At 47.1% G+C, this 23,104-nt stretch overlaps 1 protein-coding gene across 3 annotated transcripts; it reads left to right on the top strand.

Annotated features, from left to right (window-relative positions):
- The first annotated feature begins 898 nt into the window (after positions 1-898).
- On the top strand, positions 899-22,942 carry ZBTB5 (zinc finger and BTB domain containing 5). 3 transcript variants are annotated; one of them, XM_084778145.1, is made up of 2 exons: positions 899-1,030; positions 18,833-22,942. In XM_084778145.1, the coding sequence occupies exon 2, from the start codon at positions 18,837-18,839 to the stop codon at positions 20,847-20,849; it is 2,013 nt and encodes a 670-aa protein (XP_084634271.1). In that variant the 5' UTR covers positions 899-1,030; positions 18,833-18,836; the 3' UTR covers positions 20,850-22,942. The 3 variants fall into 3 exon arrangements, with proteins under 3 accessions (XP_084634271.1, XP_084634272.1, XP_084634270.1); XM_084778146.1 differs by having other exon boundaries at positions 915-1,413; XM_084778144.1 differs by having other exon boundaries at positions 915-2,336.
- Positions 22,943-23,104: the final 162 nt, after the last annotated feature.

The following is a 23,104-nucleotide window of genomic DNA, read 5'->3' as shown; positions in this document are numbered from 1 at the left end:
CAGTGACCCGAGGGGGCGGCCACCGGGAGGCTGGGGTGGTCGCCGGGCCTTCCCCAGCCGGTCCAGCAGACTCTTTTGCGGCATCGCAAGGAGGGCTGATCCCTACACATTTAAGGTGGTGGCGACTGTAAGCTTGGTTCTGGAGCCGACGCCGTGGTGGGCCAGCGTCCGTTGCTATGGCAGACGTCTGTGCAACCGAGACCCGAGGCGGGCGGCCACCCGCCCTACTGCCATTAAAGGGGCGGCATTTTCTACTCATTGTTAAGCTTGCTTTGGGGTTCTATTCGATTCAAACGGCTTCTTGAGATTTCGCTTTTCTCATATCCCAAATCTACAAGTTGGGGACAACCTGCGGTTCGCTGCGAGAGGAAGCCCCTTGTGGGGACCCCCTTACACACACACCCCCGCCCCAGACGCAGGGTCATTAAGCACGAGGGTGGGAAATCCGTCAGCACCAGCCAATGGAGGGACACAGTAGTCGTTGCGATTGGCTTAACTAGATGGAAAAAGCCAAGCTTTCTTTATCCATGGTGAATTATGATTGGGTGTGACACCAAGTCGCTTTTCCACGGGCCATGGTGTTGCTTAGTGATAAGTTCCGCCTTCCAAAGCCTTTGAGAACAATTTTACATGCTGTAAGGCAAACTGTGATTGGTTAGGGCGCTCACGGTTGCTGTGGTAGTAAACATAGCCAGGTTCCTGGGACCGCGCATTGGTCAGATTTTCAGGATGCCTCTCCTGCCGTGGCCCCGCCCTTCTCGCTTATTGGCCATTTGTAGTATATGGGGGCGGAGCCACGTAATACCTCACATCCGTTTACCGTGGGGCAGCAGCCGGGTTCTCAAAGAACCGCGCGAACGTGCCGAAGGAACGGGGAGCGAGAGGCGGGGCGGGTGGGGGGCGGGGCGGGCGGAAGTCACAGCCGGGGAAGCTAGTCTGGACCTTCCCGCCTCCTTCCACAGGGTCCGTCCGAGCGGAGGAGGGTCACCGCCTCCTTCTGCGAGGAGAAGGGGGGCGGAGCCCGACTCAGGTGAGGCGACCCTATCAGCTAGAGTGGCCTTGGCGCGCGCCCGCGCGGCGCGCTCACGAGCAGGCGGTTGAGCACCGGGGGCGCGCCCGGGCGTCGGGGAGCGCGCAGACACGTCCTGGTGTCGCGCCCGTCCACCCTGTCTCCAGCCGAGGGGTATTGTTACCCTTCGCTTCCGAGGGGCCAGGCGGGTAGGAGCCGGGTTCTTGTGCGCAGGCGTCCCCTGTGTCCGGACGCCCGGCTGTCTGTACGGGGTGGGGCAGGGGCTGGTGCCCTGCAGATAGATCTCCCGCTGGAGATGGAGCCTCCAGGGATGCTGTGGCAACCGGCTCCGGATTTGCATCCTGGCGGGATGAGCCGAGGAGCGGCTGCCCTGCAGAATGGAGGCGAGTGACTCTCTTGCCCCTATCCTGGGTCCTCCTGAACGATGAGCTTTCGTTTCATCAGAGCAAGGCCATAAGCAGTCTGGATTCGGGAGCCAGCGGCCGACAACAGGGGTGGAGTCAGCGTTTGGGAATGCCCCAACTTGTTACACAAAAAGTGTTTAGTAGGCATTTATTGAATGCCCACTCCCAGGCTTCGTGCGAGGAGCTGTGGGACGCTGTGGTAAGAGACAGCCATCCCTTCTATCCCTGGACGACCGACTGCTTTGCACATAAACAACAGTAAAATAAGGCAGTGGATTACGGTTTTTTTCCTTTGATTTGGTTTTGTTTTGTTTTCTAAAGTGCCACTTGCCATGGCCAGTCTACCTCCTAGCTTCGTGGAGGATACTGTAGGAGCTACGTTTTGTTTACTTAATTTGGAGGAGTATTTTTTAGGTCAAAGACTCAGTGAGGTCTTGATTACCTTAATAGTGTGCTCTGGGTCTGGCTAATTTAAAGTAATAAAATAAACTCGTCACTTTCAAAGATTGAAAGAAAATTATTTTAGCCAACACCGAAATATGTTCTTGTACTGTTGAGTTGCAGTAAGAGGTTACATACGTTATACTCTGCCTTAATCGTTCGTGATTTGTCTTTGTATGACGTGTTGTGCTAGACATGGATTTAAAAAGTGGACTGGGCACTTCATTGTTTTACTAGAGATTTTTAGTTTCATTTGCCAAAAAGTCTTGTGGTTGGCAGGAAGCTAAAGGCTTACTGGCCAGGTGAAAGGACAGGTGGGCAAAGGAGAGGGTTTTAGAGAAAAGCCCCAAAACTAAAGGAAGGCCCTCCACTGTTCGCTCTAACACTTCTGGAAATCTCAGCAAGCTTGGGAAGACAGACAGACAAACCTGGCCGCTGCTGCAGCATTGGGGACCTGTCAGGTAAGGTTAACAGGTTGAGGACTCATTCTGGGCTCTTGGGTTTTGCTAAGTAAATGGATTAGGACTTTTTGAACAGCCTGTTTTCTGAATGTTTGCTTTTTGCTTTTTTTTTCCCCCTCCCTAAAAGTATGAAGACAAAACTCTCTGTCTGCTGTGGGTGCTGGGTAACTGTGTCTCCAGCAGATTTTTTGCTGAATTGATGAGTAATGACATATTGGGGAAATGCATTTTACAGATGGGGCAATTTCCCCGATTTTAGGGGTCAGTGTGTTCAGACGAGTATTCTAGACTATCCAAGTGTAAGAATTAAAACAAAATGTTTGGACAGCAAAGTGCATGTGTTTTAGTTTTGAAAGCTCTTAGTACTAGTTATATAGTATTAGAAATTAAAAAGTCCCCTGTGTGCAGTGAGAGTGTCACAAAGTGCATTTGTACCAACGGTCTCTTGAGTCCGACTCCAGTTTTTTCTCAGAAGGGCGAAAGAACCCAAAATACAGACAGCTTCTATGTCAACTTTCAACTCCACACAGTTTTCAAAGTGTGAATGAACTGTAGGTGCGCTCTCCCTCGTCAGTTTGAGCACATGCTCTTTACTTCCCACACTTGCCCTGTATTTGGTAAACAGGATGTTGGCTGCTGACTTCCTCCATGTAGTGGGCAGGGAGGAAGGGAACACCACACTGTGCCTTTTGTCTGTCTGAACTTCTCATGTGTTCAAAGACCAGATGTTTCTGAAAAAACTCTTGCTCTTTTCACTTTCCTGGGGGGAGGGTGCCTTTGATTTCATTTATCAAATTCTCTTTGCTAAAAAAAGTTTTCTGCTCTTCCAGAGGACCAGAGTTAAGTCCCAGCAACCACACGGTGGCTCACATTTGTCTGTAACTGCAGTTCCAAGGGATCCAACACCGTCCTCTGGCCTCCTCATGCACATGGTGCACAGACTTACTCACAAACAAAACGCCCACACATTAAGATAAAAATAAGGGAATTTTTCTTCAAAAGCTTTTGTTATTTTTCTTTTCAGGGTTTTTTGACACAGGGTTTCTCTGCATACCCTTGGTTGTCCTGGAACTCACTCCATAGACCAGGCTGGCCTCGAACTCACAGAGACCCGCCTGCCTGCTAAGATTAAAGGCGTGCCAACAGTTTTTGTTATTGGATTAGGAATTATGTTATTGGATTAGGAATTATGTTATTGGATTAGGAATTATGTTGGAGCACTGACTTGACTGTAACAGAAGAGATCGTAGATTTTATTTATTTATTTATTTGGTTTTTCGAGACAGGGTCTCTCTGTGTAGCCTTCACTGTCTTGGACTCACTTGGTAGACCAGGCTGGCCTCGAACTCACCAGTGATCCACCTGTCTCTGCCTCCCTGAGTTCTGGGATTAAAAGCGTGTACCACCACGCCTGGTAAGATGGTAGGTTCTTAATAGGTAAGCTTATTTTATCTGTAGATAATTTTCCTTCAGATTTCCTAACATGTTTGAATATGTTATGGTTCCAGTAATTCCTCAATTTTAAAACTAGGTTTTTAAAAAATAACTTATTTATATTTTAGGGATATTGGTGTTTTGCCTGCATGTATATCTGTGTGAAGGTGTAGGGTCCCCAGTTAGTTGTGAGCTGCCATGTGGGTGCTGAGAATTGAACCTGGGTTCTCTGGAAGAGCAGCCAGTGCTCTTACCTGCTGAGCCATCTCTCCAGCCCTCAAACTAGTTTTATTGCATTTTACTTTCTCTGAAGATAGGATAGAATAAATGAAGATGTTACAGTTTAATTGCTAGTGTTTAGTCAGATATGGCGGCTTTTACACCTTCAGTTCCAGCACTGTGGGTGCTGGGGCAGGAAACCCTGTTTCAAAAAAACAAACAAACAAATTGACAGCTTTCTTTGTTCTTTTTTTTTTTTTTTTTTTTTTTTTGGTGTGTTACACAAAATAATGCAGTTTATAACCATTGGCATTTTAGACTTAATAAAGTGTGGTGCAATTAAACACTTGTCCTCAATTAGTTCATTGTAACTGTAATCAGGAGTTTTACAAATTTGCCTTTGTGTCTTGAAGTTTGTAACTATGAAGAGCTTATGAGGAGTTGGGTTCTTCCTTATATAAATGGAAGTTAACAAACTGTTTTACAAACTTCAATGAATGATTAAATGGTGGTGTGCTTTTGGAAATTATACATGATAATCTGTTACTTATTATACTCAATAAATGGGTTTACAAATCCTTTATAGTCAACTTCTTAAATTTAAAATGATTATAGTGAATTGTTTCCTGTGTTTCTCCTGAACTGTTAACATGGTATAATTGATTTTTCAGTACATCTCAATTATTCAGTCATAATTTAAAATCAACCCAACCATCATCTTTCTCTAAAACTTCAAGGTGTTTACCTTTTGTCTTCGTCTCTACTACAGGGAGGTCAAGGAAGGGTGACAGGGAAAACAAAACCTCCACCCAGAAAGGGCACACACACCTTCATTCTCCCCCCCCCCCACACACACACAGACCACACACAGACATATACCCTAAACACATCTCATACAAATAACATTCATCATATTCTGTGTTGAATAGAAGATCAAAGCAGCTCAGCATGGTCAAGTACTGAACACTGCAAATTTTATAAGTAGCTCATGCTGCTTTGAAAGGAAACTCAATATAAGAAATGAATTCCTTTTTCTTCTCTATTTTTTCTACTGGTGGGGGACTCAGAGCTTTAGGGCAAAAGTCTTCTAGGAGCCCCAGTGGGCCATTCTCAGTCCGACCAAACACAGGCACTGGTGAAGGGTGGAAAAACAGCTTTTTTTTCTTCAAGACAGGGTCTTTCTGTGTTAGCCTTGGCTATCCTGGACTCGCTTTGTAGACCAGGCTGGCCTCGAACTCACAATGAGCCACTTGCTTCTGCCTCCTGAGTGCTGGAATTAAAGGTGTGTGTCTCCATGCTGCGTTCGGAAAAATATCTTTAATCAGGGTGATCACATGGGGAAGGCAGGCAGGTCTGCCCGGTATCAGCTGACAAGAACTTGAGATTTTGTAGAAAGAGAAACAGGCCAAGACTGAAGGTTTGCGCAGCTGACTGAGCAAACCTTAAATTGTTTGTTCTGGTCCTTGGTTGCTCTTGTTTTAGGGTATAGCTTCTGTTCCCATCTTGGGAGAATTTGCTCCCATTTGGGGCTGGTCTCATTTTCTGCCAGATGTAGCCTTGATGAGATTAGCTCCATATCTCTGTCTTAAAGATGATTTTTCATCTGTCATGTTACTCCTAGGATCCAAGGTAACTGCAGAACAGGATCCCAGGAGGACAAAAGTTACAGAGGGACACAGTGGATAGAATCAGTTAAGCCAGTGACCAGGCTGTTTGTCAGCACTATAAATATCCATGTTCCTGGTGGTTAGGTATTGCTTTCTTCTGAAGAAAATGCCCCCCACCCCCAAGAAATCATGTTCCATCCAGGTGTAGTGTTGCACACTTAATCGCAGCATGGAGGAGACAGAGACAGGCAGATCTCTGAGTTCAAGGTCAGCCTGGTCTACAGAGTGTGTGCCAGGACAGCCAGGGCTCCATACAAAAACCCTGTGTCAAAAACAAAACAAAACAAAATTTGTTCCTTTACTTTCTCTTATTTTTAGACAGTATCTCCCTCTGTAGCACTGGGTAGCCTGGAACTTGCTGTGTAGATCAGGTTGGTCTCAAACTTGTTGGCAGCCTCCTGCCTCTCTGCCTTGTAAGTCCTGGAATTACAGGTATATGCCATAGTGCCCAGCAAGAAGTAAATGTCTCTGTTAGGAATAAAATGCAATGAAAGCTTTTGTGTGTATGTATGCACACCACTGTGCAGGTGTAGAGGTCAGAAGACAACTTTGACGAATTTGTTCTCTCCTTCCACCTTTACGTGTGTTGCAGGAATTGAACTCTGATTGTCCAGCTTGCACAGCAAGTGTATTTATTTGCTGAGCCATCTTGCCTCCTCCCTGCCCCACCCCACCCCCTGAGACAGGATCACATGTAGTTGAGGTTCAGGAGGATGAGCTTAAACTCCTTATCTTCCTGCCTTCACCTGCTGAGTGCTGAGATCGTAGGTGCTGGGCACTGTACTTACTTTACTTTTAACTGGTTACTTGATTATTTTTCACCTTTATTCTTTTACGTGTGTGGATGTTTTCCCTGCTTGTTTGTGCACCACATTTGAGCAGTACCTAAGGAAGGAGGAAGTTGGAGCCCCTGAGGTTGGACGTATAGGTGACTGAGCCAAAATGTGGGTGCTAGGGATTGACCCCAGGCCCTCTGGAAGAGCAACAAGTTCTGGTAACCACCCAACGATCTCTCCAGCCCCTACTTCTTAGTCGTAGTAGTACTTTAGATTTATTTATTTTTATTTTCTATATATGGTTGTTTTGTCTGTACATATATCTATATACTACACATATGAGGAGGTCAGAAAAATGGTGTCAGGTCCCTTGTACAGATAATTTTGAGCCTGCAGGCAGTGAGAATTGAACCTTTGTTCTTACATTGTTTATTTTTGGTTTTTTGAGACAGGTTTTCTCTGTGGCTGTCCTGGACTCAGTCTGTAGGCCAGGCTGGCCTCAAGCTCACAGAGCTCTGCCTGCTTCTGCCTCCCAAGTGCTGGATCACAGGTGTGCACACCATGCCCAGCTATTCTTATTTTTTAAGGTAACATACTTGTATCTGATAATACAAATTCATACCAGTACCTAGCTTTATTGTCAGTGTCGTGAAAAATTGGAGATAACTTTTGTGTTCTCCAGTTTCACCTGTGACACATACTGCTTTCCACTTTGTAAACCACTCAGCTATGTGTCTTATCTCCACTAAATACCTGTGACTGTTAGAAATCTATGTTCCATAGCATTTTATCTCGAACACATTAAACACTAAAAAAAAATTAGGTGGTACTAGGGAGATAGCTCAGTCTGTCAAGTGCCAGCCAGGCAAGCTGGGACTTAGTTTGATCCCCGGGACGCACATTAAGAACAAAAGCTAGTACAACAGCACATGGCTATAGCCTAGCACTGCAGAGGTGGGACGTGTACACACACACACACGCACGCACACACACGCACGCACGCATGCGCACGCACGCGCACGCACACACACTGGTAACCAGCACAGCCTAACTGAGAGACCCTGTCTCATAAAACAACGTGACCGAGGAGTAAAGCCCAAGGTTGACCTCTGACCTCCATATACACATGAACTCACTTGACCATGCAGACACACACAGAGCATTAGATGGGTGGATTTATATCCCGGATGTACATGTGCCTCGGTGTGCAGTTGAGAGTACCAGGCTGTATAACCTCCTCAGCATGGCTCTGCTCCTCTTAGCCTTGGTGCGCCAGTGGGCTCGTGGTGCCCTCTCAAGGTACCTCCAGGCAGCCGCCCCTTGCCCTCATTCGAGAGTTGCCATTGCCCATCTTAGTCAGGGAATGAAAAACACCTCCATTTTATTTAAGACAAAAGATTGATGGCCGGGCGTGGTGGCGCACGCCTTTAATCCCAGCACTTGGGAGGCAGAGGCAGGTGGATCGCTGTGAGTTCGAGGCCAGCCTGGTCTACAAAGTGAGTCCAGGACAGCCAAGGCTACACAGAGAGACTCTGTTTTGAAAAACCAAAAAAAAAAAAAAAAAAAAAAAAAAAAAAAAGATTGAGGGCTTGAGGGACTTTTCCTGGATAGATAGTTCATACATAGGCTTCGGTCTTTAGTTTGCATGTTTGGAAACATTTTCTTTCTCTCTTTTGGCTGATTTTAGAGTAGGTTGTTGATCTCAGAAAGTTGATCATTGTGTAGTTATGCTGTTTGTCTCGTCTAGAGGTAGCCCGAGCTCACTCACAGGTCATTTGTCATTGTCCTGCTTGTCAGCCATAGTTGCATGAAACAGTCCTTGCTCTCCGTAAGCTGTCTCAGGAGAAAAACCTTTTGAGTTTGTGCTAGTTATGTAACTAGGATGCCATTTTTTTCACTGAAACTCAGTTACAAAGTTTCAGGTCAGTTTACCCCTTGGAGTCTGGAAAACAAGGTGGCAAAGTGACAGTAAAGGCTTCTGTTGTGAGCTGCCTTCCTCAGCCAGACTCAGCATTTTGGTTGGTGATGGGTTTTATAGCTCTGATATGTCTGGTTCCTGAGACATTCCTGGCAGCAGAACTGGGGAGATGATGACGTCAGTCATGCTGGCAGATCTAGTATTTGGGGTTAAGCCTGCATGAGGATACACATAGCTGCTGCTCTGTTGTTCAATCAGAGCAGAGCCTTGGCTCCAGTGGACCTGAGGGAGTCATGTCTAGTCTCTGGCCAGTAGCTTAGGATGACTGAATGCCATCCCTGGAGCCCACCCATGGAAGAAGGACAGTGCCAGCTCTGGCAGCTGTGCTCCCTGTTGTACACAGGCTCATGTCGGAGTGCGTGCTTTCTCACGCACTTATAAGAATATAAGCTAAAAAAACAAAAACAAAAATACTTAGGCTGTAGGCCGCACACCTTAATCCCAACACTTGGGATGCGAAGGCAAGCAGATCTCTTAGTTCCAGACCAGCCTGGTGTGTAGAGTGAGTTCCAGGTCAGCCAGGGTACACAGAGAAACCCTGTCTCCAAACCCTACCCTTCACCTGTTCTTCCTCCCCCCCCTCCAAAGCAGGGGGGGGGGGAGACTTGTTTGCTCAGGTGGAACTGCCTTAGTTTTCTTCTGTGATACTGATTTTCACCTATATTTTCTCTATAAAAATGGAGGAAAGGTGCCTCCATTTTGCCCAGCTCTACATTAAATTTTAAGAATTTGGGGAGGACAGTGCCTTTAATCCCAGCACTTGGGAGGTAGAGGTAGGTGGATCTCTGAGTTTGAGTCCAGCCAGAGCTACACAGAGACAGTCTTGACTCAAAAAAATAAAAAAATCCTTAGAATGTTAAGATGCTTCCTGTACACAACTTTGCCTGGCAGACAGCAGAAAGTCACCTGATAAGGTGGTGGATAATATTTGAATATCGGCCTGGTCTACTAAGCTAGCCCAGGACAGTCAAGACTACACAGAGAAACCCTCTCTTGAAATAACAACAAAAAAAAGGAAATATATTTTGAATATGGATGTGCTGTTCTTTATGAATTAGGTATGTTATTGAAATACTTGTGAGTATGCCACTGTGTAAATCAAATAGTTTTAAATGTATTATTAGCTGGCTTGTCCTAAGATGCAGTAAATTGCACTAATTACCACATTACTGTGGAAGTCAATCTGTAGAGAAAATGGCCAATTTTTGAGTAATCACACAATGATGTCAATGCATTTTCTTCTTATACTGAGTTTTGCCATTATAAAAACTTTGCTTCTGCCACTCCAGCCGAGTGTGGTGGCACACGCCTTTAATCCCAGCACTTGGGAGGCAGAGGCAGGCGGATCGCTGTGAGTTCGAGGCCAGCCTGGTCTACAAAGCAAGTCCAGGACAGCCAAGGCTACACAGAGAAACCCTGTCTGGAAAAAACAAAACAAAACAAACAAACAAACAAACAAACAAAAACCCTCTGCTTCTGCAGATAGTAAATGTATTGTACACCCACTGTGGGTCAGAGGCACCAAGTGACAGATTGTTGTACCTCCAGCCATATAGGGAGTCACTTTTTGAAGTCTATTTAAGAAACATGAGCTTTCCCCTTTTCATTTGAAGGTTTTAGATAGGCTGCTTGGGATTAATCTTACCTTCTCAGTGTGATGTCTTTTACAACTTTTACTTCTTTTTGTTTGTTTGTTTGTTTGTTTTTCAAGACAGGGTTTCTCTGTGTAATAGCCCTAGCTGTCCTGGACTTGCTTTGTATACCAGGCTGGCCGCCTCTGCCTTCTGAGTGCTGGGATTAAAGGCGTGTGCCACCATGCCCGGCTTTACTTCTTATTTGTTCTGTTTAAGATTCTGTTTTATTTATGTATATGCATGTGCATTCCTGCCGAGGCTCACCGAAGGCATCACATCCCCTTGAACTGGATTTACAGTGGTTGTGAGCTGCCCAGTGGTGCTAGGAACACACTGGGGTCCTCTATAAGAGCAGTTAGCACTCTTAACCACTGAGCCACCTGCCAGCCCTTTACAGCTTTTACACTGGGCCTCAGGCTCTGAACAGTTGCTTAATAGCTTTGAGCTTTGATTCCCAGTTGTCTCTGATCAGAACATAGAATAGCAAATTTTATATCTTACAAAGTAAGGGAATTTTAAGAATATCTCTTTTATCCAAAAAGTTTTGGTCATATGATTATTGAGCCAGTGTCTTGCTATGTAGGTCAGGCTGGTGTGAAACTCACTCTGTAGCCTTGTGTAGCATCAAACTTGGAGGGCATCTGTCTCATCCTCCTGAGTGTTGAGATTAAAGATGTGCTCCATTGTACCTGGCTTTTAAAAGTTTTTTTTAAAAAATATTTATCTCAATTTTATGTGTATGGGTATTTTGCCTGCATGTGTACATGTGTGTGCCTGGTTCCCAAGGAGGCCAGAAGTGGGCGTTGGACCCATGGAACTGGAGTTACAGATTATTGTTAGCTGCCGTGTGGGTGCTGGGAATCAATCTGGAGTCCTGTGGAAGAGCACTTGTGATATTAACCACTGAGCCACCTCTCCAGCCCCGCTCCAAAACAGTTTTAAGATTTGCTGAGAGGTGTAATTTGAACCTCATTCTTGACTTCATGGCAAAGCTCCAACATAAGCCAGGTGCTGTGGTTTGCTTGTGGCTTAAATGCATTGTCTAGAGACTCACGTTTCCAGAGTAGTAATGTTAAGATGTCGCGCTCTCTGGCTTCTTACAATTGCTTCCTCTTGCTTTATTCTTACTGTTCTGATGCCTTCTGTCGTGACGTGAGATGGCTGGCAGAGCTTTTACCAGAAGTGTTTTGTACACAAGCTAGTATATTTCACTGTAGCAATGGGGAAACACAGCGATAGGTTAAGGTAAAAGGAAAATTCATTGGCTCCTGAAATCAACGATGATGCTAGCTTTAGTCATGATTGGGTCCTGGAGTCTTGGTAACTTCAGGACATATTTTTTGAACACTGCTTTCTCTTGCTTTGGTCTCATTCTCAGGTTGGTAAAAACAGCCACCCTCAATGCTAGATTTAAATCTCCCTCACACTTTGTGATCTGGGCAGAAACCTTATCTCTTTGATAGCACAATTACAAGTTCAGAGAGGAGACTTTAACCTGTGTGGCTTGGGTTGTTATGACTCTTCCTGAAGCAGCCATGAAGTGCGGTGGGTGTCAGAGCCTGGGGCAGCATGTCCTTCACCCCATGGAGCAAGGTGGGCAGGAATGGGCTGGCATGTAGCTTAGCTTATAGAGTGCTTACACACTGTACAGACTCCACAGAGTCCTGGTTTTGATTCCTAACACCACACACCTTACTCCCAGCACTCTGGAGGTGGAGGCAGGAGCCGCAGAAGCTTGAGGTCATTCTTGGCTGAGGAGAAAGCTCAGCAGGTAAGATGTAAGCACGAGAGCCTAAGTTCAAATCCCCAGAACCATGATATGAGTTCAGACCACAAGAACCCTCATAAAACCCCAGAGGTGAGTCATGTGGTAACCACAGCACTGTGGTGAATGGAGACAGGATCACTGGGGCTTCAGTCAGGAAAAGTCTCACCTCCAAACTCCTACCGTTTGGAATGTTCACCTCAGGACTTCATTTAGGATGGGCAGGCTCAAGATGACCCTTGGGGTTTGTGATTGTCAGAGTCAGAGACAGTTGCTGGGGCTGACATCGTCTTCAAGTTAAGCTTACGTGTCTGGAAGGATTCTGTCAGCTGACCTTCAACTAGGCTTCCTCGAAGCTTGGTAGCTGGGTTCCAGGAATAAGCAAAAAAGAAGAAACAAGAGCTACCTTTTTATGGCTTACTGATAAGTCACATGGTATAACTTCTCCCATAGAGACATACCCAGCACCAAGCAGGGTAACAGACCCCATTTCTTGGATAGGTGTTAAATAACGCAAGAAAGCATGTGGGGTTGGGAGATCGTAGTGATGCTAGCACACAGTGTTGTTGACACGCAGAATCTGCTACATGCCTTGCCTTCTGGTGACTAGTTTTATGAAGAAAATAAAATACAAATTAAGCCATGTAGCAAGGTGTCATGGCACACGCCTTTAATCCCAGCACTCAGGGAGGCAGAGGCTGGCAGAGCTCTGTGAGTCCAAGGCCAGCCTGGTCTACAAAGTGAGTCCAGGACAGCCAAGGCTACATAGGGTTTCTGAGTTGACTTTATTTTGACTAGATTATTTTTGTTGCCTTGTCCACTTTTCAGCTCTCAGGCATTTTTCCTTCCTCATAGCTTCTTTTGGGTTCTTGCTAATGAATAATCTCAACCCATTGATTTAAAATTTGTTAAAGGAACAAACCAGGACCACCCTATTGTCACAGGAGTAGTATTGTTACAGCAAAAGTTACCAACAAAATAACGAACCTTGATGTACTTTGTCAGTTGGGCTTTTGACAACAGTACAAGCCATACTGCAGCTAATATGGTGGACTAATGTAGGTTTTAACACAGAGCTACCTGAAGTCACAGCCGTCTTGTCGGTTAAGGCCTGTACCAGACAGAACCTGTCTCTGCCACGAGAAGACAGAGAGCTCGGAGGTTTAGAACTGTTGAAGCCATTGCTTACAGGGAAGTGCCTCACAGAGACCCTTGTCTGAGCCGCTGTGATCGGCCTTGCTTCCTCCTTCAGAGCTCCCTTCCTCGCTCTTCCTTCCACACCTGAGTGGTCAGCCTTCGTTCTTAGTTTTGGAATTGAGGTTTTGTTGCGGACGGTTTGAAAGGTCCTTTTCTCCTTCTATCCCTTCCTTCCCCCGCCCCCTCTCGTTCTTTCCACAGAGTCTAATATATTCCAGGCTGGCCATCAAATTGCTGTGTGGCCTAGGATGACTTTGAACTTGTGACTCTCCTGGCCCCTCCTCTGAGGGCTGGGATGATAGGTCACCATACCTGGCTCTCAGAATAGAGATTCCTAGTTCACTCTGTGGTTATAAGATAGCAGTGAAAGATGAACAATACAAGATATTGTCAATACACAAGGAATGCCCTTTACTAACAGAACACGCTGATGTGTACAGTTGTGTATCACTTTAGTCTTTGGTATTACCAAGTGTGTGTCATCTAGAACCGCAGCCCCTTCTAATGGTTCTGTGTAGTCTTTCGGCAGCTTCTGTGAACCTTTGATATATATACACGTGTGTGTGTCTCAAAAAATAAAACAAAAAAAGATAGTGCCTTTACCTTGAGGCAGCTCAAATACGAGTTTTGTTTTTGTCTGTTTGCCTTTTCTTTATGCTTTTTCATGTGTTTGTGCAGGTACATATATGTATATAAGTGCACATGGCATGTGCTTTGAAACAGGCCTCTGACTGGCATGGACTGCTCCAAATAGGCTAGACTGGCTTCTCCTCTTAAGCCTATGCACCACCACACTTGGACTTTCTATTTATTTATTTATTTATTTATTTATTTATTTATTTATACATACATGTGTTCTAAGAGATCAAACTTAAGTCCTTGGGTTTAAAAGGCTAACACTTTTACTGCCTGAGCCATCATCCCACCTACCCCCTTTGCTTTTCTTGTGAGGCATTAAAAAAAAAATCTTATATGTAAGGGTATTTTGCTTGAGTGTATGTTTATGTACCACTTTTATGCCTGATGCCATGGAGTCCAGAAGAGGGCGGTGGATCCCTGAACTGGAATGATAGACAACTGTGAGCCACCATAAGGATGCTGGGAATCAAACCTGGGTCCTCTGGAAGAACAGCCAGTGTTCTTAACCACTGAGCCATCTCTAGCCCTTGAGGCATTTTATACACACACACACACACACACACACACACACACACACACACACACACACACACACACACTCTCTCTCTCTCTCTCTCTCTCTCTCTCTCTCTCTCTCTCTCACTCTCTCTCTCTCTCTCTCCAGAGCTCCCCTGCTAGATCAGGCCATGGCTGAATTTGACCTAAAATTAGACTCTTGCTTGGCTGCTGTTGCTTTCCTCTTCTGCTTCATGGCTCCAGCTTCTCTCAGTAGCATCTCTTAGATAAATGTCTTACACTCAGTCCTCTTGTGGTCTGCTGCTGGGGACCACAGATGAAGGCAGCATGGACCTTCATATTCATGCGCTTTAAGCTTGCTGCTGGGAGTCACAGCAATGCATTGCTCCTTCCACTTGCATTTGGAATATGGACTGCAGCACTTAGGGACAGCCAAAACATATATTTAAAGTGACACAGGTACATTCCCTGCAGGTTTGCCTCATTGAACTCATGGCTCCATTTCTACCTTTATGAGTTTTACACAGCTCTTGTTCTAAACAGTATAGGAAATAGTTTATTCTGAGTCAAAGCAGTGAACATAGATTGCTTACTCTGCTGGAAGAGGTTGCATAAACTTTCATAGTCACAGAACAGAAGAAAGTTCGGAATTAGTGTGTTTACTAAATATATTGGTGAGGGGGGAAGGGACACCCACAGAGCAGGAAACATGTTCTGTACAATTCAGACAGTTTGACATTCTTAGTAGAAACTAAAGGTCTGCTAAATTTGACAAAACATTATAGATGTTGTGGGGCACAGTGGTGGTACACACCTTTAATCTCAGCACTCAGGAGGCTGAGGCAGGTGGATCTCTGTGAGTCTGAGGCCAGCCTGGCTCTACTTTGTGAGTTTCAGGACAATCAGAACTACATAGTGAGACCCTGTCTTAGCAACAACAAAAACATTCTAGATGTTTTAAATTTGTTTACTTATGGGGTGGATGGCATGTGTGCTGTGATGATACGTGTATGGAGGAAAGAGGACAACTTTGTGGAGTTGGGTTTCTCCACCTGCGCTTGTGTGCCAGTCCCTGTCCCTCTGAGCCATCCTGCCTACCCACATATGAGAAGTTGTACCCAACAGTCACAAGAACATTAGGTTGCCGGGAGGGGGGGGGAGGGGGCAGTAGTGGTGCACGCCTTTAATCCCAGCACTCAGGAGGCAGTGGCAGGTGGATCTCTGTGAGTTCGAGGCCAGCCTGGTCTACAAAGCAAGTCCAGGACAGCCAAGGCTACACAGAGAGACCCTGTCTTGAAAAAAACCAAAGAAAAAAAAGAAAAAAAAAGAATGTTAGATATAGAGGTTGTTAGTAGATGGCTATTAAAATGGACTAATGGGAGTTGAGGTAGGGCTACAGCAATAGCTCTGTGGTTAAGAGCATTTTCTCCTCTTATAAAGGACCTCTGTGCCGGGCGTGGTGGCGCACGCCTTTAATCCCAGCACTTGGGAGGCAGAGGCGGGCGGATCGCTGTGAGTTCGAGGCCAGCCTGGTCTACAAAGTGAGTCCAGGACAGCCAAGGTTATACAGAGAGACTCTGTCTCGAAAAACCAAAAAAAAAAAAAAAAAGGACCCCTGTTAGGCTCCAAGTACCTACATGGTGGCTCATGCCCATCCTGAACCCCAGTTCCAGAGGATTTAGTGCCTCTTATGCCTTCCAAGGGTACCAGGCACATATGCAGATAAAACACTCACACACATAAAATAAAAAGTCTTTTTAAAATGTGGGACAGGGCAGTAACTCACAGTAGCCCAAGATTAGTTTGGGTTTCGGTGCAACACTCTATTTTTTCACAGTCGTGATGGTCTAATCGGTGTGCACGGCCTTCAATACCAATGTGGCTTCTGAACTTTGTGTTGCTCTTATTGTGGAAGGGGTATTTAGAATCATGAGACCACTGCTTCTTGCAGAAATTAGAAAGCAGAATGATAAAATAAAATGCATTTATTAATAGTTGGGGCAATCCAGGGAGTTAGTGTCATCTGTCTTGGTGTCATCTTCCTGTGAACTTGTAGCACTATTCAGAAAAGGTGAAAGTAGGCGTCTCCGTCCCCTGTGTCATTTCTGTTCGTCCCAGTGTTTATGTGTATGAATATGCTGCCCGCATGTATGTCTGCATCATCACCTGTGTGCCTGGTGTCAGTGGGGCCCAGGAAAGGGTGTCAGACCCCCTGGAGCTGGAGCTACAGACAGCGCTGAGCGGAGGAGTGGCCGGCCAGCCAGGGAGCCATCTCTCCAGCCCTGGGTGCTTTGCACTGTTAGAGCTGGTTTTTCTCCTCCTTCCAGTGTGTGCTGCTCCTTCACACTCAGAGTAGGAGTGAGGCCCTGACCGGCTGGTTGCTGAGTGGAGGCGTTGGCCTTGAAGTTAAGTGCATTTTGCCATATAAAAAAACGGGTGGGACCCAAGTATTTTAGTGGGCTTTCCAGTTACCATACACACACAGAATCCCAGACTCCTTGGGATGTACAAGCCTGGGGCTGTCATCTTGTCGCAGAGAGTCTGTTTGGGCCCCCAGCCCTGGAGGAGTTCTTCCCCAGCAAGCCCTCAGCACTCCCTTCCCTGCTGTCAGCGGCAGGAGGCCATGCTTGTCCCTGTTGTGGCTTCTTCCTTAGCATAGCAACACTGTAGAGTTGTCTGTCTGTTAGTCTTTCTACCCAAGTGTCCTTTACCCTGAGTGCTGGACGTGCTGTGTGTTCTGCACACATGTCTGTGTCCTGGGCTGAGCCAGAGGCTTCTCTCCTGCACAGGGCAAAATGGACTGTGTTCCGCTGTAGCACCTGTAGTGGGGACCCAGAAGTGCTTCCTTGGGTCTATTGACCTTGTCTGTTTAGCCACAGAGGGAGGGCAGGCCCCACACTCTTAGGGCCAGACGCCCGGAGTGAATGGGGAGCTACACAGTGTAGTCCTTCCTTAGATGAAAATAAGCAATTCTTGCTTCAGATAATTCCAGGAGGTACGCAGATCTTTACCGGGGCCAGACTCCACACTGAAAGGCCACGTGGGCCCTTCATTTTCTCTCTTGTTATAATGAAAACTTTCAAATATATTTTAAAAACATACTTTTAAAGCAAATTTACTGTTTTATCTGCAAAAAGTTTCCATATCTTTAAAAATACTAATCTTAGAAAGAAATAACACATACTTCCTAGAAGAATAATTATTAATTTTATCAAACATAAATGATACTGTAAGCAGTCATTTTGGTTGGTTTTTTTGGGTGCCTTGTAGTTTCTGAAAACATGGCTTTGGGTCAAGTTTATTAGTGGCCTCACATCCTTTTCTATTGTTTTCTATTACTTTTTACGGTATAACCTATTGGAGTTTTGTATTGTAATGTATTTACTGCAAAACATATCATCCATGTAATCCATGTACTTGTAGCAAATATGTGAGTTATGACACTGTGACCATAACTGAACTTGGTAACATTTCTGTCTCACACTGGAATCCCTATCCATCCCAGCCCCAAGTCAGTATTAATCACTACGTTTACCTTTGCTGTGCTCTGATTTTTTTTCTTTTTAAGATTTTATTTATTTTTATTTCATGTGTATGAGTGTTTACTTCCACATATGTCTGTGTACCATGTGTGCAGTACCCAGAGGGACCAGAAGAGGTCATCAAATTCCCCTGGAACCAGAGTTACAGGAGTTGTGAGGCACCATGTAGGTGGTGGAGGCTGGGAAGTGAACTGAGGTCCTTTGAAAGAGCAGTCAATTCTCTTAACCTCTGAGCCTCCTCTCCAGACCAGCTTTATACCTTTAAAACAACAAAAGACAGTATCTGTGGTGCTGGCTGCAGGCCTGCAGTCAGGGGTGTTGGGGAGAGTGCATGTATGTGGTCTGCTAGCATCTCTGTATAGCTAGAATTTTTCTCTGTTGCCGATATGCCCTTTCACTAAGGTGGCTAAGGCTGCTGGAGTTTCTTGGCACTTACTGTTCTAGAGAATGAGGAATGCTAACAAATTTCAGTGGGCAAGTAAGCCTTCACCCACATACTGGGCTCTTCTGAAAGAGACTCAGTGTTCTAAGCAAGTTACCTGAAGGACTGAGGGAGCCCATGTGTGTGCATGGGTCTGGAGCGGAGCTGAACTGACTTTTGCTCCTTAGATGACAAGGTCTTGCATATGGGCCACACAAGCTTTAAAAGCTGCAAATGTGGCCAGCCATGCTTTAAAAGTGTTTAAAATTGCATTAGTTTGTATGTGTGTGTGTGCGTGCATGTATGTGTGCACACATGGGCATGTCCCCTGATGGGGTTTAGCAGTGAGAGCACAGCTTTTAGAAGTTTTTTCCCCACTTCCTCTACGTGGGTCCCAGGGCCGGAACTCAAGTTTGTCAGGCCTGGAGGCAGAAACATTTAACTGGCTGAGCCAATTTTGCCAGTCCTGTCCCCCAACCCCTTGGGTTTTTTCAAAACACGGTTTCTCTGTATAGTTCTGGATGTCCTGAACCCTGCTCTGTGGGCCAGGCTGGACTCAGAGATGCGCCTGCCTCTTCCTCCTGAGTGCTGGGGTCAAAGCCAACGGCTGCCAGCCCGGCTGCCACGCCTCTTTTACTGCATGCCGTGCTCTGCTCTGAGTGAAGGTTTGTTAGGCCGTAACACTTTCTTCCCTTGCATTCTCTACAGGGCAATGGATTTCCCCGGGCACTTTGAGCAGCTCTTTCAGCAGCTGAACTACCAGAGACTCCATGGCCAGCTCTGTGACTGCGTCATCGTGGTGGGCAACAGGCATTTCAAAGCCCACCGCTCCGTGCTGGCCGCGTGCAGCACACATTTCCGAGCGCTGTTCTCAGTGGCGGAGGGAGATCAGAGCATGAACATGATCCAGCTGGACAGCGAGGTGGTGACGGCAGAGGCCTTCGCTGCGCTGATTGACATGATGTACACCTCCACCCTCATGCTAGGGGAGAGCAACGTTATGGATGTCTTATTGGCAGCCTCTCACCTGCATTTGAACTCTGTCGTTAAGGCGTGTAAACATTACCTGACGACAAGGACGCTGCCCATGTCTCCCCCTAGCGAGCGCGCTCAGGAGCAGAGTGCCCGCATGCAGCGCTCCTTCATGCTGCAGCAGCTGGGGCTGAGCATCGTGAGCTCAGCTCTCAGTTCCAGCCAGAGCGCCGAGGAGCCGGCAGCCCCCATGAGCTCTGCCATGCGCAGCAACCTGGACCAGCGGTCGCCCTTCCCCATGAGACGCCTTCACAAGCGCAAGCAGTCGGTAGAGGAACGGGCCCGGCAGCGCCTCCGGTCCTCCATGGACGAAGCTGCCATCTCGGATGTTACTCCAGAGAGTGGGCCTCCAGGAATCCATTCCCGAGAAGAATTCTTCTCACCGGATTCTCTGAAAATTGTGGATAATCCTAAACCCGACGGGATGGCTGACAACCAGGAAGACGGTGCTATGATGTTTGATCGGCCTTTTGGTGCTCAAGAAGATGCCCAAGTTCCCAGCCAGTCAGATGGCAGTGCTGGCAACATGGCCTCTCGTGCGACTCAGGTTGAAACTAGTTTTGAACAAGAAGCTGTAGCTGAGAAGGGCAGTTTCCAGTGTGAAAACCCTGAGGTTGGCCTTGGGGAGAAGGAGCACATGAGAGTGGTGGTGAAGGCCGAGCCCCTGAGCTCTCCCGAGCCACAGGACGAAGTAAGCGACGTGACCTCGCAAGCCGAGGGCAGTGAGTCTGTGGAGGTGGAGGGCGTGGTGGTCAGTGCCGAGAAGATAGACCTGAGCCCTGAGAGCAGCGACCGGAGCTTCTCAGACCCCCAGTCCAGCACCGACAGGGTTGGGGACATCCACATCTTGGAGGTCACAGACAACCTAGAACATAAGGCCTCTTTCAGTATTTCCAGTTTTCTCAACAAGAGCAGGGGCAGTAACTTCAGCACCAGCCAGAGCGCCGACGACAACATCCCCAACACCACTAGTGACTGCAGGCTGGAGGGCGAGGCCCCTTACCTGCTGAGTCCAGATGCCGGGCCAGCAGGCGGGCCTTCCTCTGCACCTGGTTCCCATGTGGAGAACCCGTTCAGCGAGCCCGCGGACTCCCACTTCGTCAGACCTATGCAGGACGTGATGGGCCTGCCGTGTGTGCAGCCCTCAGGTTACCAAGGAGAACAATTTGGCATGGATTTCTCCAGGTCTGGCTTGGGCCTCCATCACTCCTTCTCCAGGGCAATGATGGGTTCCCCAAGAGGGGGAGCCAGTAACTTTCCGTACTACCGCCGCATAGCTCCCAAAATGCCAGTTGTAACTTCTGTCAGGAGCTCACAGCTCCCTGAAAACTCAGCCGGTTCCCAGCTAATGATGAACGGGGCCACCTCATTTGAAAATGGCCACCCTTCCCAGCCTGGCCCTCCGCAGTTGACCAGGGCATCTGCCGATGTCTTGTCAAAGTGCAAGAAGGCCTTATCTGAGCACAATGTCTTGGTTGTGGAGGGAGCTCGCAAGTATGCCTGCAAAATCTGCTGTAAAACCTTCCTGACCCTGACGGACTGCAAGAAGCACATCCGAGTGCACACAGGAGAAAAGCCGTACGCCTGCCTCAAGTGTGGCAAGAGGTTCAGCCAGTCCAGCCACCTGTACAAACACTCGAAGACGACCTGCCTGCGCTGGCAAAGCAGCAACCTCCCCAGCACTTTGCTCTAACCACCTCTCCTCCTAAGACAGCACATAGGCCCCTTGTGCACTAAAACTGAAGTGGCTGTGGGCAGGCAGCTACTGCCACTGGACTCGAGGGCTCAGCTGTCGCGGCTCAGCAAGAGTAAGCGGAGAGCTGTTAGGTGTAGCACTTACACTGCACATTTCTGATAAGGTGTGCAACAGGGAAAGTGGTTCAGTCCTGGAACCAAGTCCGTCCTTAGTGCTGAGGAATGCAGCCCTAAAGTAGCTTGTCACTGATGGTAAGAGAGCCGCATTTCAAAATGGAAGCTCAGAAAACATTTTAACACTATTTTAAAGCTCTGTGAAGCATTTAATTAAATTTCCTACATCCTCTGATGGGAGTACCCCATCCTGTACAGCAATGCAAAACACACTATGCGTAACCAGGTGACTTGGTGCTGTCTGAACAAAGGCCTGGGGGACCAGCCTATCTGCCACAGATGCTGAAGTGCATCCTGAGCTGGTCCCAGGCCGCAGTCAGTGTTGTTATTTTTATCTGAGTTGCAGTCACAGACACTGCCCTCTGAAGGTGCTGACACTGGGTCCAGGTAAATATGCTCTTGGACTAACAGGTGTATATACTTTTGAATACATCTCTATGGCATAGGCGTTTTTAGTAATTTTTTTTTTCTGGTTTTAAAAACAAAGTTGTAAGTGGAGTATGTACCCGTAGGGACAGTGAGGTGTTTCTGTACATGCTGTGTTAGCAGTGTTTTATCCGGTGTGTATTTGTGATGCTGTGTTTGTTTAAAGTCAGTGGGAGTAGTGTCCGTCCTTGTCCTGGTGATACGGAGTCTGTTCTGTGGGTTCCCATGGTGCATTTGCCTTTCACTCCATCTGGATGCCCAAGGCCGCCCGGCCTGGTTGGCCTGTCCGCCCGAGATCAGCTGCTCTTCTCACTCCCAAGCTCCGTAGAGCACCTCCCAGGCAGGACCACTTACACTAACCACAGCAGCGCTGTTGCCATGGTTTTATTACTGTTCTGTGCTAGGCTTTCAGAGTCACACCTCAGCTCTCAGTGGTGTTTCTCCTTCAGCCGATACTCAGCCTTTAGTTATTTGAAATGTGAATATAGTAGTGTTCGTGGCTCAGTACTTTCCAGGCCCTCGAAGAGTCAGGCAGCCTACAGCAGAGAATTCACCAGAAACATCCAAGGCTCTTGGAGCCTCTGCCTTGCTGTCTGCTGACACCGTGCTGTCAGGGCTACCGTGAGACCAGCACGGGGTCACGCATATCTGTAAGCTCAAGTTTAACAAGAATTCCTTTTTTATATATATACATCTTTTGTCAGAGATACTTCAGAGAGAGAAACTCATTTTTAAGTTTAGAAAGCCACGGATTTCTGTTATTTCCTAACAAAAATGAGCGTGTCTTCTCTTAAGCTGGTGTGACCATGCCTCTGTGGCTAGACCTGTAAGGTTCTGAGAGGGCATGGCATCTGATTTCCAGGGAGGAAAGCCCAAATGGAAACCTGGAAAAAGAGACCACTGGAGGCAGTGGGGTCACTTGAGAAACTGCTATGTGGCTTATTGTCAGTAGACCTGTTGAGACACACTGGGGAGGGGTCTCTGCATCCACCCTCATGATGTAGGAAGCAGTGGGAGTCAGGTGGGTCAGCACGGAGAACCAGAGGTGCCCAGCTGGGCAAGGAGCCAGGGTCACAGCCAAAGAGCAGCAGCCTCCCCTCGGCGTGGATACAAGTGGGCACTGCTCTGGGGCCTGTCCCTGGCACTTGGTGCCTCTCCAGTGCTGGATGGACCTGGAACCTCATCTACCTCGTAGTCAGTCTCCACACGTGGGAAGCAAGCTTGAGGCAGTGTCCTCCGACATGCTGTAGCACTTAAAACATTTCCAAGGGTCCCTAGGAAACTAGGCCCAGGGCTGCTGTGACCCGGAGTCTCACTGGGATTCAGGCTGGTACTGGGGACCTGACTTTTGATTTTTAGCCTTAACTTTAGCCCGGTGTAATCATGTACAATCCTCTGGAGATGGCATCAAGTGTAGAGGCACCCTGTCGGTGCTAATGCTGGTCAAAACAGATCTTAAAATTAAAAATTTGTTAAATTCATGCCTCTAAACACATGGACTCCTCTGCTTAAGTCAGGGTTGAAACAAAACCAGAAAGTGCTTCTTTTCTGGCCCTGCTGCTAGGTGGAGCCTGGGAGACAGAAACACCCCATCCAGCCTCACGCACTCCCGCTCTCCCCGCACCTGCTACGTGGCAAGTTGCAGTGGCAGTG

Source organism: Acomys minous (genome assembly GCF_964271855.1).
Source record: "Acomys minous genome assembly, chromosome: 1".
Taxonomy (NCBI): domain Eukaryota; kingdom Metazoa; phylum Chordata; class Mammalia; order Rodentia; family Muridae; genus Acomys; species Acomys minous.
This window is presented reverse-complemented; position numbering and strand designations above follow the sequence as displayed.

Coding starts and splice junctions, on each gene's coding strand:
- ZBTB5 (XM_084778145.1), top strand. CDS start 18,837: ATGGATTTCCCCGGGCACTTTGAGCAGCTCTTTCAGCAGCTGAACTAC.